Source organism: Corylus avellana, chromosome 1 (genome assembly GCF_965113065.1).
Source record: "Corylus avellana chromosome 1, dhCorAvel1.hap1.2, whole genome shotgun sequence".
NCBI lineage: Eukaryota > Viridiplantae > Streptophyta > Magnoliopsida > Fagales > Betulaceae > Corylus > Corylus avellana.
In genome coordinates this window covers 20,026,593-20,041,041 of record NC_142490.1, presented here as the reverse complement: position 1 = coordinate 20,041,041, position 14,449 = coordinate 20,026,593, and the positions used below count along the sequence as shown (strand labels likewise).

Genomic DNA, 14,449 nt, shown 5'->3' with positions numbered 1-14,449 from the left:
TGTTTATTTGAAGTAGAAGAGAAAATTCACCATTTCAATGATTATGTATGACACTTTGTAAGGGTGACGAAATATCAAGAGATTGAGTCTGAACAGTTTGTTGGAAACTTTTGTAGTACTTTTTAGGCATGACCATGGAAACGTGCAAATTGCAGGTTTCTTTACAGACTGTACACATGCCAGGGAATAAGTATAACTGTAGCCCTGTGACACCAAGAACTAGATTGGAAAGGCTTCTGAGAGAAAGAGAGAGAAGGAAATCCAACCGGTGTTTCCCATCTAGTGAGGAAGCAAGAGATTGCAACGGAGAGGCAGAAATCCATGTGAATGATTCATGTTCAACCGAGAATAATAATTTGGGTCTACCTAGGGAGGAAGAGTTCTTGAATGGGGTTGCAGCTGCAAGAACTTTTCTGGCTGATGGATGCCAAAGGCAAGATGGGCGCCCTTCTAAACAAAGATTGTTGGTGGTAGCCAATAGGTTGCCGGTCTCTGCTATCCGAAGGGGTGAGGACTCATGGCAACTTGAGGTAAGTGCTGGAGGGCTAGTCACTGCACTTTTAGGTAAGTGATTGGTCAAATCTTTCATTATCCTTATTCTTTCTTTAAGCATTCTATATTATAATTCAATTAGCTGGGACCACACCTCATAAATTACATTTTTTATTTTTCTGTTTTATTTTATCTTGCAAAGCTAAAAATAATAATGATTCTACTGTTTGCCCTCACTCCTTTTTTTTTTTTTAAAAAAAATTTTAATTTTTTTAAGCATGTTTTTCTATTCTCTATTCACTGAAGTGAAGGCTAAATGAAGCCTTGAAATTCTTTTGCAGGCCTGAAGGAGTTTGATGCCAAATGGATTGGTTGGGCTGGTGTAAATGTACCCGATGAAGTTGGACAAAGAGCACTCACTAACGCCTTAGCTGAAAAGGTTCGGAAATTTGGTTACATTTGAAGTCCCATAAAACTTAACAACTACTACAATTATCATCTATAATATTGGATAATGTCTATGATGTGTAAGTTTTGCTCCCATTCCCCCCCAATGCACAAACAAATAATGTACTGTCTCTCCCTTACTAACTTTGGTTTATTGACTGCAGAGGTGCATCCCAATATTTCTTGATGAGGAGATGGTTCATCAGTATTATAATGGTTACTGTAACAACATCTTGTGGCCTCTTTTCCATTATCTCGGGATTCCACAGGAAGATCGACTTGCAACCACCCGTAGTTTCCAGTCTCAATTTGATGCATATAAGAAGGCAAACCAAATGTTTGCTGAAGTAGTGAAAGAACATTACAAGGAGGGAGATGTCGTTTGGTGCCATGATTACCACCTAATGTTTCTTCCGAAATATCTAAAAGAATATAACAACAAAATGAAAGTTGGTTGGTTTCTTCATACTCCCTTTCCCTCCTCTGAAATACATAGAATGCTGCCTTCTCGGTCAGAGCTGTTGAGATCTGTTCTTGCTGCTGATTTAGTTGGGTAAGCTATTCATTTTTCTGCATATTATTTGGACATGCACGATTCTTTGTTTTATTCTGTTTTTGCTTCATCATGCTTCTTAGGAGTAGACTGGTATTTGGATGGAACTCAAAGTTCTCATGCCTAGAAAGGCCTCCAAATGTCATCCAAGTTTAGTGATAGACTTTGGTCAGCTGGTAAACTATGGTTGTGTTCGTGCCTCTTGCCTTGGTTGATGTCTCCTTAGGAACTGAGAAACTGTCTTCACCTTTCTCCTTGATTACCAATTTAAAAACAGCTCATTTTGGTGACATCCTATATGTTGCACGCTTGTGTTCAAGTCTTTGTATTAGATGCTAAATCATATTCGTTTTTCTTATTTTATATTAGCATTACTATGTTTTAAGTAGTAATTGACCACTATAACATCTCTGATGCCAATACTCCATTCGATGCCTACATATGACACTGACATATATTCCTACCACCTCCGAAGAACATTAGGAAATTCATAAGCTTCTATAATTGTTGAATAAACAAGAAATGCAAAGGTATTCATTGCCTTTAGATTATGCTGCTTTGCTCTGTAATTTTATTGAGTAAGTGATTTACTTCATGATTGATTAGGTCAAATTTGAAAAATATGTGCATGTGATAAACTGCTGTTTGTCCCAAGTGTTCGTGACATAAAATTTATGAACAAGGAAATCGTATAAATTTCTCCTAACAGCACATTTAAAGATATAAAGGGTGCAATCCAACTTTCCAACAAATATGCATGGGGTTCACTAGGTGGGAACACTAATGTATTAATTTATGTGTGTTTGTATGTATACATGTATATTTATATGTTTGTATGTATGATAGACCTTATAGTACCATTTCTCAGAAAGGCTAGTTCCTACGTCATTTTCCCTCCTTTTAATTGTCAACTTCATACCAGTAAACAAAACCTAATTAAATCAATGGGCAACTTCATGAACTCTCTGCAGCTGCAACTGAAATGTGGTAGCTTGCTCTTGTTAGCTTCAGTCAGGCCTTTAATTAGTTTTATCACCTTCAGTGAAAAGGAGCATGCAAATGTATTATGCCTTAATACTAATTAGAGCATTTCTTTTGGGACCATATAAGCAGAGCCATTTTTCCTTATTGACGACCTCCATCATGCTAAATCTAGTTCCCCATTTTAAAGGATTTTTCTAGTTGGGGAGTTGGGGATTTTAAAGCTTCCCCTAGGAAGTGTTCAATAAGATGAAAGTTACTATAAAGTTTATATCATTGGAGATCTAGGATTCTGATAAGTTAAAAGTGAGAGGCAAAAGAAAAGAGTTTTTTTTTGTCATCCTTCGGTTGCACCAGGAAATGGGGCATTCAATATCAGCCTGTTATATCAACAATACTTTTAAAAGAGTTTAATGACTGTGCTCATATAGATTTTATGTTAAGTTCTCAAGACCATAATGTTTTAATTGGTGGATATTTTAATATCAACAATACTTTTAAAAGAGTTTAATGGCTGTGCTCATATAGATTTTATGTTAAGTTCTCTAGACCATAATGTTTTAATTGGTGGATATTTTACCTTCCAGTTTCCACACATATGATTACGCAAGGCATTTTGTAAGTGCTTGCACTCGTATCCTTGGACTTGAGGGTACGCCTGAAGGAGTAGAGGATCAAGGAAAGCTTACACGTGTAGCTGCGGTACATATTAGCTGATCACCCTCTCTCTTTCTTTGTTTTCCATTCTCCTGCAAAATCCACACTTTGTTTCATATATTTCATAGGTTTGTCAGCATTGATTATAATTATCAATATGAAGTACTCCCTTAATTTTTTTCTCAACATGCCTATGTGTTATTTTCTTGGGAGTTTGAAACAACAGTTTCCTATTGGGATAGATTATGAACGATTTATTCGAGCTCTTGAACTCCCTCAAGTTCAGAATCACATGAAAGAACTGAAACAAAGATTTGCCGGCCGAAAGGTAAGAGCTACCTGTTTTGTTTGGAAGCACCATTGTTAATAGTTCTTCTTGATTATGAATAGAGTGCAATTAACTGTTGAGGTGGTGGTCATGTTAGGGGTTGGTCGGGCTAGACATGGTTATAATAATGCTGTTCTTGCTTATATTTGATTTATGTCTTCATTCTGGAATCCTTAGTCTTGTTTGCTAGACTTACTACCATCAGTTTGTTTGCTTTTAATTTTCCTCATGTTATTGTTCTTCTGTGGATAGGTAATGTTGGGGGTCGATCGTCTTGATATGATTAAGGGAATCCCCCAAAAGATTTTGGCGTTTGAAAAGTTCCTTGAAGAAAATCCACATTGGCGTGATCGAGTTGTTTTGCTGCAGATTGCAGTACCAACAAGGACGGATGTTCCTGAGTGTATTTTTCCTTCTTAACATGTTTCCTCCATTTAAATTCATATAACTGAAAAAGCTATATTTGTTCTATGCACATGATACATGCTCAATTGGAATTAAGTTAGGATGGATGATCGATCATTGTTAAAGTATTTCCTTAGGTATCTGGTAAAATTTTATTTCTCTCCAATAACCAATTATACGGGTCCAAATTCTTTGATTTTCTAATCACAATATGCAAAGCAGATAAACTAATAAAATTCACTTTCACGTAGGTTGTTATATTTTTGTATTTGACTTAGTGAAACACATGCTTTAAATTGTGTGCATATTATTGATTTTTTCTATCCTACTATTATAGCTTTTAACATCAATGAAGGCTTGTAGGTTATGATAAAGTAGTAAAATAGGAGAAGGAAATAATTCTCCAAATACACATATGTTTATGAGTGTACATGTACATGTGTTCTCAGCTGAACAGGACTTCTATTTGAAATGTGATGTTGGTTACATGAATCCTACTTTCCCCACTTAATTCTACCAGAGCCTTACTTTTCAGATACTTGGGGTTGGTTACTTGTTCACACAACCCTATTTAACTTAAGAGAGCCTTTACTTGAAATCCTTATGGTTGGCTACATAAATCCTATCTTACTATCGAACCCTATATCTATACCTCCTTTATGTATCTACATTTGGAGGACTTCAAACAAATTCCAGCTTTACATGACACCAAGTTTAACTGCCTCTGTTTGCAGCAAAATAAAAGGTCTTTGTTAATTTATAAAATATCTTTATTATAACCTACAAGCCTTATTAGTCCACCCACCAACACCCCCCCCCCCCCCCCCCCCCCCCCCCCCCCGGCCCTCTCCTTTCCTCATTTTCATGTCATTTTTTTTATACTTAGAATTTGTTTTGGGGGACTGTTTGATTAAGTTATGATCATCATGTTCATTTTTACTTGGGTTTGCCTTGCCTTAGAATTAGTCTCACGCATGCTTCGTTTTATGTTATTTTAATAAACTTTCACTAATAGAATTGCAATTCTTTGGGAATTCAGTTAGAGGTTCTTTCTCTGTTGCTCTGAATATGAAATTAATCTTTTCCAAAATTTTATATCATCTTGGAGTATCCATTATCAATATATTCTACTTGTTGCTTTGATAGATCAAAAGCTTACAAGCCAGGTTCATGAGATTGTTGGACGCATTAATGGGAAATTTGGTACTCTAACTGCGGTTCCAATACATCATCTGGTTTGTCTTTACCTTATCAACTTTTGTTTTTATCCAATCAATTACAAACTCATGTATGTAAAATTAGATAATAACTTATATTAATGGTTAAGATGTTAAACGCATCTCTTTGTTTTTTTAACTGTAAAAGGTATCTTTTTAATTGTAAATCAAACATTATTATCTTTTTAGTGACTTTATTGCTCACTACTAGCATTGCATGTTCACATGCTGAGTTCTACCATCACTTTTTCTTTTTTATAAGTATTTGTGGACTCAGAAATTTGAAACTGAAGTCCTAGAGATGCATTTTGTTATATAGTCTTTGGAAGCAGTGTAAGATAAGAAGTTAAACTTTTGTCATGTATTGATGTTGCATAGACTGAAAATTAGGCAAATATCATAAAATTATTGTTCTTTCTTAATTCGATATGTTTCTTATTATGCCCTAATTAATAAGTCCTTTAGCTATGCTCTTACGAAAAACATTTCTCTATTGCAACTATTGTTGGCTGATCATCTGAAGACTTCTAAAGCATTCTCTTCTTTATTTACAGGATCGATCTCTCGACTTTCATGCGTTATGTGCACTATATGCTATTACTGGTACTCATTTTTGTGCCATCGATCACAGACGTAGTCATTGTTGTCTTTTTTTGTCTTGTCTCCCCCAAGTTAAGAAGATGGCTAAGGTGTTGAAATAGTATTAGGAGGCAAATTAAATCATTAAATATCTTAATGAATTGTTTCTTGAGTTCTCATGCTAATTAAATGCAAAATAAAGTCTTCCAGTTAGCTCATGCCTATGCTCTTTATTGTTTTTATGTTCTTATTACTTACACTCCTTTAAATGTATCATGCCATCTGTTTTTTAAATGGTATTTTTTTCTATTGTCTTTGATAAACCATCCAATTTTCTGGAAATTGGCTATAAATATTTTAACTTTCTGGCATACTGTCAGAGCACTGTGAGCACATTAACTGAAGACAATCGTAAGAGAGATGGTTACATGTTGCTATTGACAATATATTGAAGTTGTACTCAGATACTTAATTAAGGTTTAATAGAAGGTTCCTTAAGATAAATGCACAAAATGCGTGTTCCCTCCCTGATTGGCCAAATAATAATTATTACATCTTTGGTTGTCCAAATTTTAGCAATATTTGTTTCATTTGACATACATTGAAGCATTGTTGTTAAATAAAACTGTTGAGGCAAGCCATCACTATGGAGATGCAATTAACCTATCATTTCTTCCATACTGTTGTATAAAAGGCTATATTTAATGGGAGATTTGCACTCAAAATGTTTTTATTCACTCTTTCTTGTTTAGATGTAGCACTCGTAACATCTTTAAGGGATGGAATGAATCTTGTCAGCTATGAGTTTGTTGCCTGCCAAGCTTCCATCAAAGGAGTTCTCATTCTAAGTTAGGTAATTAAGCTTTCCATTTATTTGGTTTTATTTATGATTATTAGTTTATTCATAGTGAACTGTTGGCTTTTTTAAAATGATATACCTGCAAGCAAAGATGTTTTGGCCATCACTTAAAAGAAGAAAATATTACTTTTGGCTAGAGACCATCGTAAAGAAAATTAAAACAATGATGATGAGGATGAACATCATATACAATATCCAGGAAATGTATCTTTTTGTTGTTGATAAACTGTTTGTAAGCTTGAAGATATATTTGAGGCATAAAGAGAAGAATAATTTAATCCAAAAGTAACTACTTGACTGAGGGTCTAAGTGTTTCTATACATTCTATCCCATAAAAACTTACCTATTCACCCGGTGAGCTAGAGTACTATACTATTAATGCAAGAAAACATACACAGCTACAGGAAAGAACAGGGAGATTGGCCTTAAAAAACTAGACAATGATATATAAGTAGATAAGATACTTACTTACCAGTCAACATTACATTCCGTTCAAACTGGTAGGTATATTCATGTGAAGCATCTGATTTCTTGCCGCATTTAGTAGGCAGTGATTATTGAGGGTGTTTCCTGCTAAAACTCATAAGAACATTTCATATTTAGCATTAGATTCCTAGCCACTTCCTACAGGTGTTGGCTTACTTGCTTTGTAACCCTACGTTATTTCGGGACTAAGCACAACAGGCCTATCTAAATCACTTGATGATTAGAGTTGCAGAAAAGAAGAGGACAACGAGTGAAGTTGGAAGCATTTCTAACCCTTCTGAGATTATCATGACCTGGAAGAAACCCCATTCTTTGCATGCGCAGTGCATTTTCTCCAACTCAGAGTCCATAAATTCAGGGGAGAAAAGCTTCTGCATGTCGATGACTGGGACTTGGGGTAAACAAGTGGTGTCGGATATGTTTGAAGGGTCCTGATAGGGACGCACATACCGCGGCGGCACTGTCGCCATCGTTTCCTTTGCCAACTCCTGAACACAAGGTGAAAAACGCTATGCCGACTCCAAAAAATTATTTATCACAATTTATGCGGAATTAATATTATGAAGCAATAAACAATTCAATCACCCAAAATATATAAAGCAATAAAGAGGCAAACACAGATATTTTGGTTACGAAGAAGAAACCTTTTAGAAAACATTCTAAAAGTAAAACCTCTCCGGGGCAGCCAAACCCAGGAAATCACTATCAAAAGATTATCTAGAGATTACAGACACTAGGAACACTTACAACCCTTTGCAAGACCTTGGCTCTGTAAGATCGACAAGCCTACAACTCGTCTCCTTGCTCACAATCTTCTTCAACGTGATTCTCCTTTATTGGACCCTTCCGATAGACTTCAATTAAGCACACAATCAAAACTAACAAAAATCCTCTAAGAGGAATCAATTTGGCTCACAACAAAATAATCACTCAAGCACAGCCTCACACGAACTCTTTGGGGGTGAAAATTCGTGCTTCTCTCTTCTATAATGATGTATATATACCCCCGACAAAACCCTAGACCTAACCCACTTAAAATCATGTTTTTGGGCCTAAAACTTACGGGGTGTCCGGACATGTTAATGGGTGGTCCGGACACGGCTTCGCGGAGCAAGATTTTAGTTTCTGGAAATGAGGTCCGGACCCGGGGAATTGCGGTCCGGACCCGGCCTGTCCAGTCTTCAACAACAGCTCACTCCGATGGGCGTTTGTGGTCCGATTGAGTTGAAATTTTGCAGGGACGTTCATAACACATGAATCTACATTATGAACGGTGGAGATTGGATTCTGAGCATTCTATATCAGTCTTTAAGCTGTGAACAGTAATATCTACATTTTGGAACTGAATTAAGCCAACACAAGAACTAACAAACTCCCCCCTTTGGCAATTCAGTGACAAAACCAAAATGTCGAGCCAATCCCATCATCTCCCCATATTTACTCCCCCTTTTTGTCATAGAATGACAAAAGGTCTTCATGTTTCTTGAAACACTTCACAAAATACATCAAGGCATATGTGGAACAAGAAGACATAAATAAAACTCATGATAAAAAAATGACGTAGAATGCGTGATTATAAAGAAACATCAGCAAAACTCCCCCTCAATGTATGACTCAATTAACAACAGGAAACTGGAAATGCAAAGCATGTTTCTCCCCCTTAAAAGTTAAATGAACACACATGATAACACATCAATGACTCATGTATTGCACAATGAATATCCAAACATGCTCCAAATATGCAAAATATACATGAGACTAGAAATGGCTAGAAACTCATATTGCTTAACCCAAGCCAAGAAAATGTTCCATTCAACCTATGCTTGTGTGGTGTGTGGGTAAGCCATCCAAAGAGAAAAATTTTCAATTTACAAAATGAGGAGAAAGTTTCACCACCATGAGGCTTTGACAAGTATATCAAATCAAAAGTCAAACCTTATCATACCAGGGCCTAGCCACTCTCATCCTATACAATTCTCTTTGTAAAATATTTTGCACAAGTTTGACACAGTGAAATAAATTCATTTTGGAATATGATCTTTTGATTTTATTTGTTTAACTATTTTGTTTATTTTTCTCTTTGAGAAAGTGTCCTTAAACTTTTGGTGGTTATCACAACAGAGAAAGCAGGAATTTTTAAGCCCTAGGTTCAACTAGCATATGGTCAATTTGAAAAATATGACTAGTCAAAAACCTCATATGGCTACCTAACAGACCTCACAAATAAAGTGAAACAAAACCTCAATTTAAGCTTAAATGTGCACAAAAGATAAAGCATAGACAAAATGTACCACATAAGCTCAGGCTTTAGGTAACCACAAAAAGAAGTCCATTAACACAAATTTTCATCTCATGCATATTAAGAACATTCCAAGACGTAAGGAATTACATCCATAAAACGTAACATGAGAAATTAATGGACTATCTAGGTGCATAAGACAAAAGAAAGAAAAAGAAACAATCAAAGTAACATATTTTTGTCTTTTTGAAAATTTTCTCAAAAGAAATGCACACAAAAGAAAAAACAAATGCAAAACAAAGAAAAATGCAATGCAAAACAAAACAACATGCTTGAATTGAGATTACAACAGGCAAGACATGAATGTCCTTTAACATTAAACTTTCATCACATCTTATAGGTCCCACTACAAAATAATGATTTGGTTTAATAACTACTTCTAGGTCTTCACAAGACATTACACATTCCTAAACATTTGATTAGCAAGTAGACAAAAATCTTGGTGGTCCGCATACAACATCTCATCTATAAGCTTTTCAAAGATCATGATATATGAATTTCTTGAAAAATCCTTTATGAATATGCCTCAAAACATGAATCTCAAAACAATCATGTATATACTCTTCATACAAAAAGTGTAACAACAAAAACAATGCAGTGCATAAACAATAAAGCAAAAACAAAAAAAATGCAATGAAAAAAAAACAACATGCTCTAGGATATTACAAAATAAGCAAAACAATCAGTCCTAGGCATGTTATTGACTCACCTAACTTTAGGTGAGATCACTACTACTCCCCCTCAATGGGTGAATGGTATCATCCTTCCTAACCTACACTTGAGAAATCTTAGGTCTAAACTTATGACTTTGCTCAAACTTATCTAGCCTAGATAGCACTTCTCTCATCATTATGACCAAACCCTCACTTTCTTTCTTAGAATAGGAATTTTCACTTTTATGCTTATGAGATTTCAAATCAAAACACTTTGGTCGAATATGACCAACCTTTCCACAATGATGACAAGTGGGCACAAACCTTTTAGAAGGTAATTTTCCATGAGGATGCATGACTCTAAGCTTAGGGTAAGATGCATGATGCTTAACATAAATTTTCTTACCTTTCTTACCATGGAGAGTCGGAGCAGCTGCATGATTTTCTTTCTTTGGAGCAGCTTTGAATTTCCAACAGTTTGGTCTAATGTGACCAACAATCCCACAATGATGGCATGTAGGAAAAAACTTACCTTGAGTTTGTTTAACTGAAGGAGTCTTAGAAAAATTAGTCTTGGTTTCTTTAACATTCACAGGATTAAGATTCAAGGACTCATTAGAAACATGTGAAGTAGATGCACCAACATTATCAACAATCATACTAGGCTTGTTAGGAACAAATTCTTTAGTACAAAGAAAACTTTTCAAATTATCACTAGTGAAATTTCGTGAGAGTTCCTTAGAAATATTCAATTCATTCGATAAAGACTTTTCAACAAGCACAGAAATCTCAGATTTCAAAGAATCAATCAAGATATGTGATTTAGACAAATCATTCGCCAAAGATTCTTTATCAGATTTCAAAAAATCAATTAGGACATGTGATTCAGACAATTCATTAACAATAGATTCATTCACATGTTTAAGATCTTGAAAATCTCCCAAACAATTTGTGTATTGATGTCTCAAAAGAGTGAATTTTTCCAACAAATTGTTGAAGGAGTTTATAAGATCATATTCCCCTTGAGAAGTATTCATAGCAAACAAGAGTCAACAGATCTCACTCAAGAATTTAATCCAAACAGAGTGAACCCGCTCTGATACCAATTGAAAAACGCTATGCCGACTCCAAAAAATTATTTATCACAATTTATGCGGAATTAATGTTATGAAGCAATAAACAATTCAATCACCCAAAATATATAAAGCAATAAAGAGGCAAACACAGATATTTTGGTTACGAAGAGGAAACCTTTTAGAAAACGTTCTAAAAGTAAAACCTCTCCGGGGCAGCCAAACCCAGGAAATCACTATCAAAAAATTATCTAGAGATTACAGACACTAGGAACACTTACAACCCTTTGCAAGACCTTGGCTCTATAAGATCGACAAGCCTACAACTCGTCTCTTTGCTCACAATCTTCTTCAACGTGATTCTCCTTTATCGAACCTTTCCGATAGACTTTAATTAAGCACACAATCAAAACTAACAAAAATCCTCTAAGAGGAATCAATTTGGCTCACAACAAAATAATCACTCAAGCACAGCCTCACACGAACTCTCTAGGGGTGAAAATTCGTGCTTCTCTCTTCTATAATGATGTATATATACCCCCGACAAAACCCTAGACCTAACCCACTTAAAATCATGTTTTTGGGCCTAAAACTTACGGGGTGTCCGGACATGTTAATGGGCGGTCCGGACACGGCTTTGCGGAGCAAGATTTTCGTTTCTGGAAATGAGGTCCGGACCCGGGGAATTGCGGTCCGGACCCGGCCTGTCCAGTCTTCATCAACAGCTCCGATCGATAGGTGTTTGTGGTCCGATTGAGCTGAAATTTTGCAGGGACGTTCATAACACATGAATCTACATTATGAACGGTGGAGATTGGATTCTGAGCATTCTATATCAGTGTTTGAGCTGTAAACAATAACATCTGCATTTTGGAACTGAATTAAGCCAACACAAGAACTAACACAAGGAACAGGGAGAGAGCTCCCCAGCGATTGCTCTGTTTCCATAGCTCCAAGAAAACCCAGAGTCCAAATGCTTCAATCCTACCTACTCCCAATCAAGAACACTCAACTTTAAGAATATTGACACGACTCTTTTTTTTTAATCAATGATAGACACAAATTTTATACAAATCTAATTGTCTGTCTTTTAATGAAAGTTACAAGGGGGAAAAAGAAAAAAAGGAAAAATTAAAAATTAGTCCTTATGGTTTTAGTGATTTATAATTAGATTTATGTAGTATAAAATTGAACTCGTAGTTCTTGAGATATGCCAAAAAAAAAAAAAAAAATTAGTCACCAAAGTCAAAGTCCGTTTACAAATTTAATAGATTCTATTAGTGTGATACGGACTTAAATAGGACAAATGTCATAATTTTATTGATTCTGATATTTCACGTTATCCGAATTTATTAAGTCGGTGAACAAAATTTGACTATAAAACTAAATTGTTTCGCTTTAATGCCAAGTAGACGTAATTGCAAAGGAAAAACCTTCTATCAGGTCGGTCTGCAAAATGCCACTTTTGTAGCAACCAATAGAAGCCTAACACATCACCTAAAGTACAAAAAATGCACAAAAATAACCTACAACAAAATACACTAGATTTTTGTTGAACCAAGCCCTCTACATGGATTTGCACAAGATACCTGTGAGTCTGCTGAAACAAGCCCTCTCCTGTGGATCTTTTTAGAGTGATAGAATCCCTAAAGGGTTAACCTTCCACTTTTAAGTTTTAGTTTTGAATTCAAAAACGAGTTTTAAGGCATTAAAAACAGGTTTTTAGGCATTAGAAACGAGTTTTGAGGCTGGGTTTGGCTAAAAAGATGCCGAATAGGGTGACTCACGGCTAGGTCACGGCCAAACCCAGCCGTGGAGAGAAGACCCATTAGAAAACCCCCCCCCCCCCAAAAAAAAAAAAAATTGAACAGGCCACAAACACCCGTGGCAGCCCGTCGGTGAGGGGGAGAGGGAAGAGGAAAGAGAGAAAAGAGAAAAAGTGGAAGAGGAAACAGTGGGTCTGAAGACGAAATCTCCCCGGCAGTGATGGAAGATGAAGAAGAAAGGCAGAAACTTGCGTAGGAAGAAGAAGAAATCCCGTGTTTTCATCCTATTCCATAAACTGTGCTTCCGTTACATGTCAAATATATATTGGGTGCTGTAAAAGTGGTCTTTTACGCACTGACCGTATAGTAGGAGCTCTCAAGTGCAAACGAAGTAAATCATGAAGTGATTTTGCATTTTTCCATTAAAAAAAAAAAAAAAACAAACAAAAGCTATTAGATAACATTGATCATGAGGTCACTATTTTTCTGTACAACCTACTTTACTTTTCCATTTTCTCTCACTCACAAGTGGTTCGTCCTTTTCAACTTATTAAATTCTGGCTCTTGGACTAAATTACCAAAGCCTGGTGGAGCCATGAAGGAGGGGCCAGCTTGCTCTATCTTGACACCAAGAAAATAATTTCTAGGTAAACCCTGATGGAGTTTTGTGGGGTATCAGCAATGGAATTGTTCACAGGATCCTGTGCTAATAAGGGAGAGAGGTGGTAGGAGGGGGCCTATCAGTACTTTACCATATCACCATCCATTATATTAATCACTAAAGTTTGGGACATGTACAATTATTAGCTTATATGTATAAGAGTGCCCACCAATTTTTTTTTATTGTGTTTTTTGTCAATTTGTGAAACAATTGGCATTGACTTTTAATAATAGCATGTTGATTATACCTGCTCCTTTTGATTTAGGGTCCATTTAAAATTGTGGTTTTAATAAGTGGGATTTTAAAAATTGTATTTTTTAAATCGCTACTTTTTAAAATTTCAAAAGAATTTGGTAAAACATGTTAAAAAGTATTTTTTTTATTATCAAATATTTGTTGTGCAATTCGCACATTTTCAAATATGTACCCCTAATTAACCTACTTATAGAAATCACTTTTTTTTTTTTTTTTTCTATTTTAAATTAAGTGTTTTTTGAATTGCAATATCAAACGCCTTACGTTTTGAGATATCTTTTAAAAATTCAGATTATTCTAACGAAATCGCAATCCCAAACACACCGATAGTTCATTCTGATGTTTAGAACCTCTTCCCTTATTTTTAATACTACGAGTGGTTCATGTTATTTTGCAATTTTTGTTGATGATTTGTCTCGTTAGATCAGAGTTTTTATAACGCTTTAAAGTTAATTAACTGTAGTAGTTTTTTTTTTTTTTTTTGGTAATTATCTGTGGTAGTTAATGTAGAGTGTTTATATCTTCTTACTTTTCTCTACTTTTAACCTTATTTTTAGTAGAGAATTTCAAATTGAATATTTCCACCGAGTGGAATATTGAGGTTGCCGACAAATTAATCTCCATTGTATGCATGCCAACGACTCTGATGACTGACCCACCGGCCGACAACGTACTTTGATTGAATATTTGCATTTATGACTTGTCTTCTTAAAAAACTGTACATTTTGAAAAACCATT

The 14,449-nt window shown here is 35.4% G+C and overlaps 1 protein-coding gene across 1 annotated transcript; it reads left to right on the top strand.

Annotated features, from left to right (window-relative positions):
• The first annotated feature begins 161 nt into the window (after window positions 1-161).
• Window positions 162-6,512, top strand: LOC132170360 (alpha,alpha-trehalose-phosphate synthase [UDP-forming] 1). The gene is made up of 9 exons (XM_059581313.2): window positions 162-564; window positions 834-931; window positions 1,104-1,492; window positions 3,061-3,175; window positions 3,357-3,458; window positions 3,711-3,861; window positions 5,010-5,098; window positions 5,635-5,683; window positions 6,412-6,512. The coding sequence occupies exons 1-9, from the start codon at window positions 177-179 to the stop codon at window positions 6,510-6,512; spliced, it is 1,482 nt and encodes a 493-aa protein (XP_059437296.2). The 5' UTR covers window positions 162-176.
• Window positions 6,513-14,449: the final 7,937 nt, after the last annotated feature.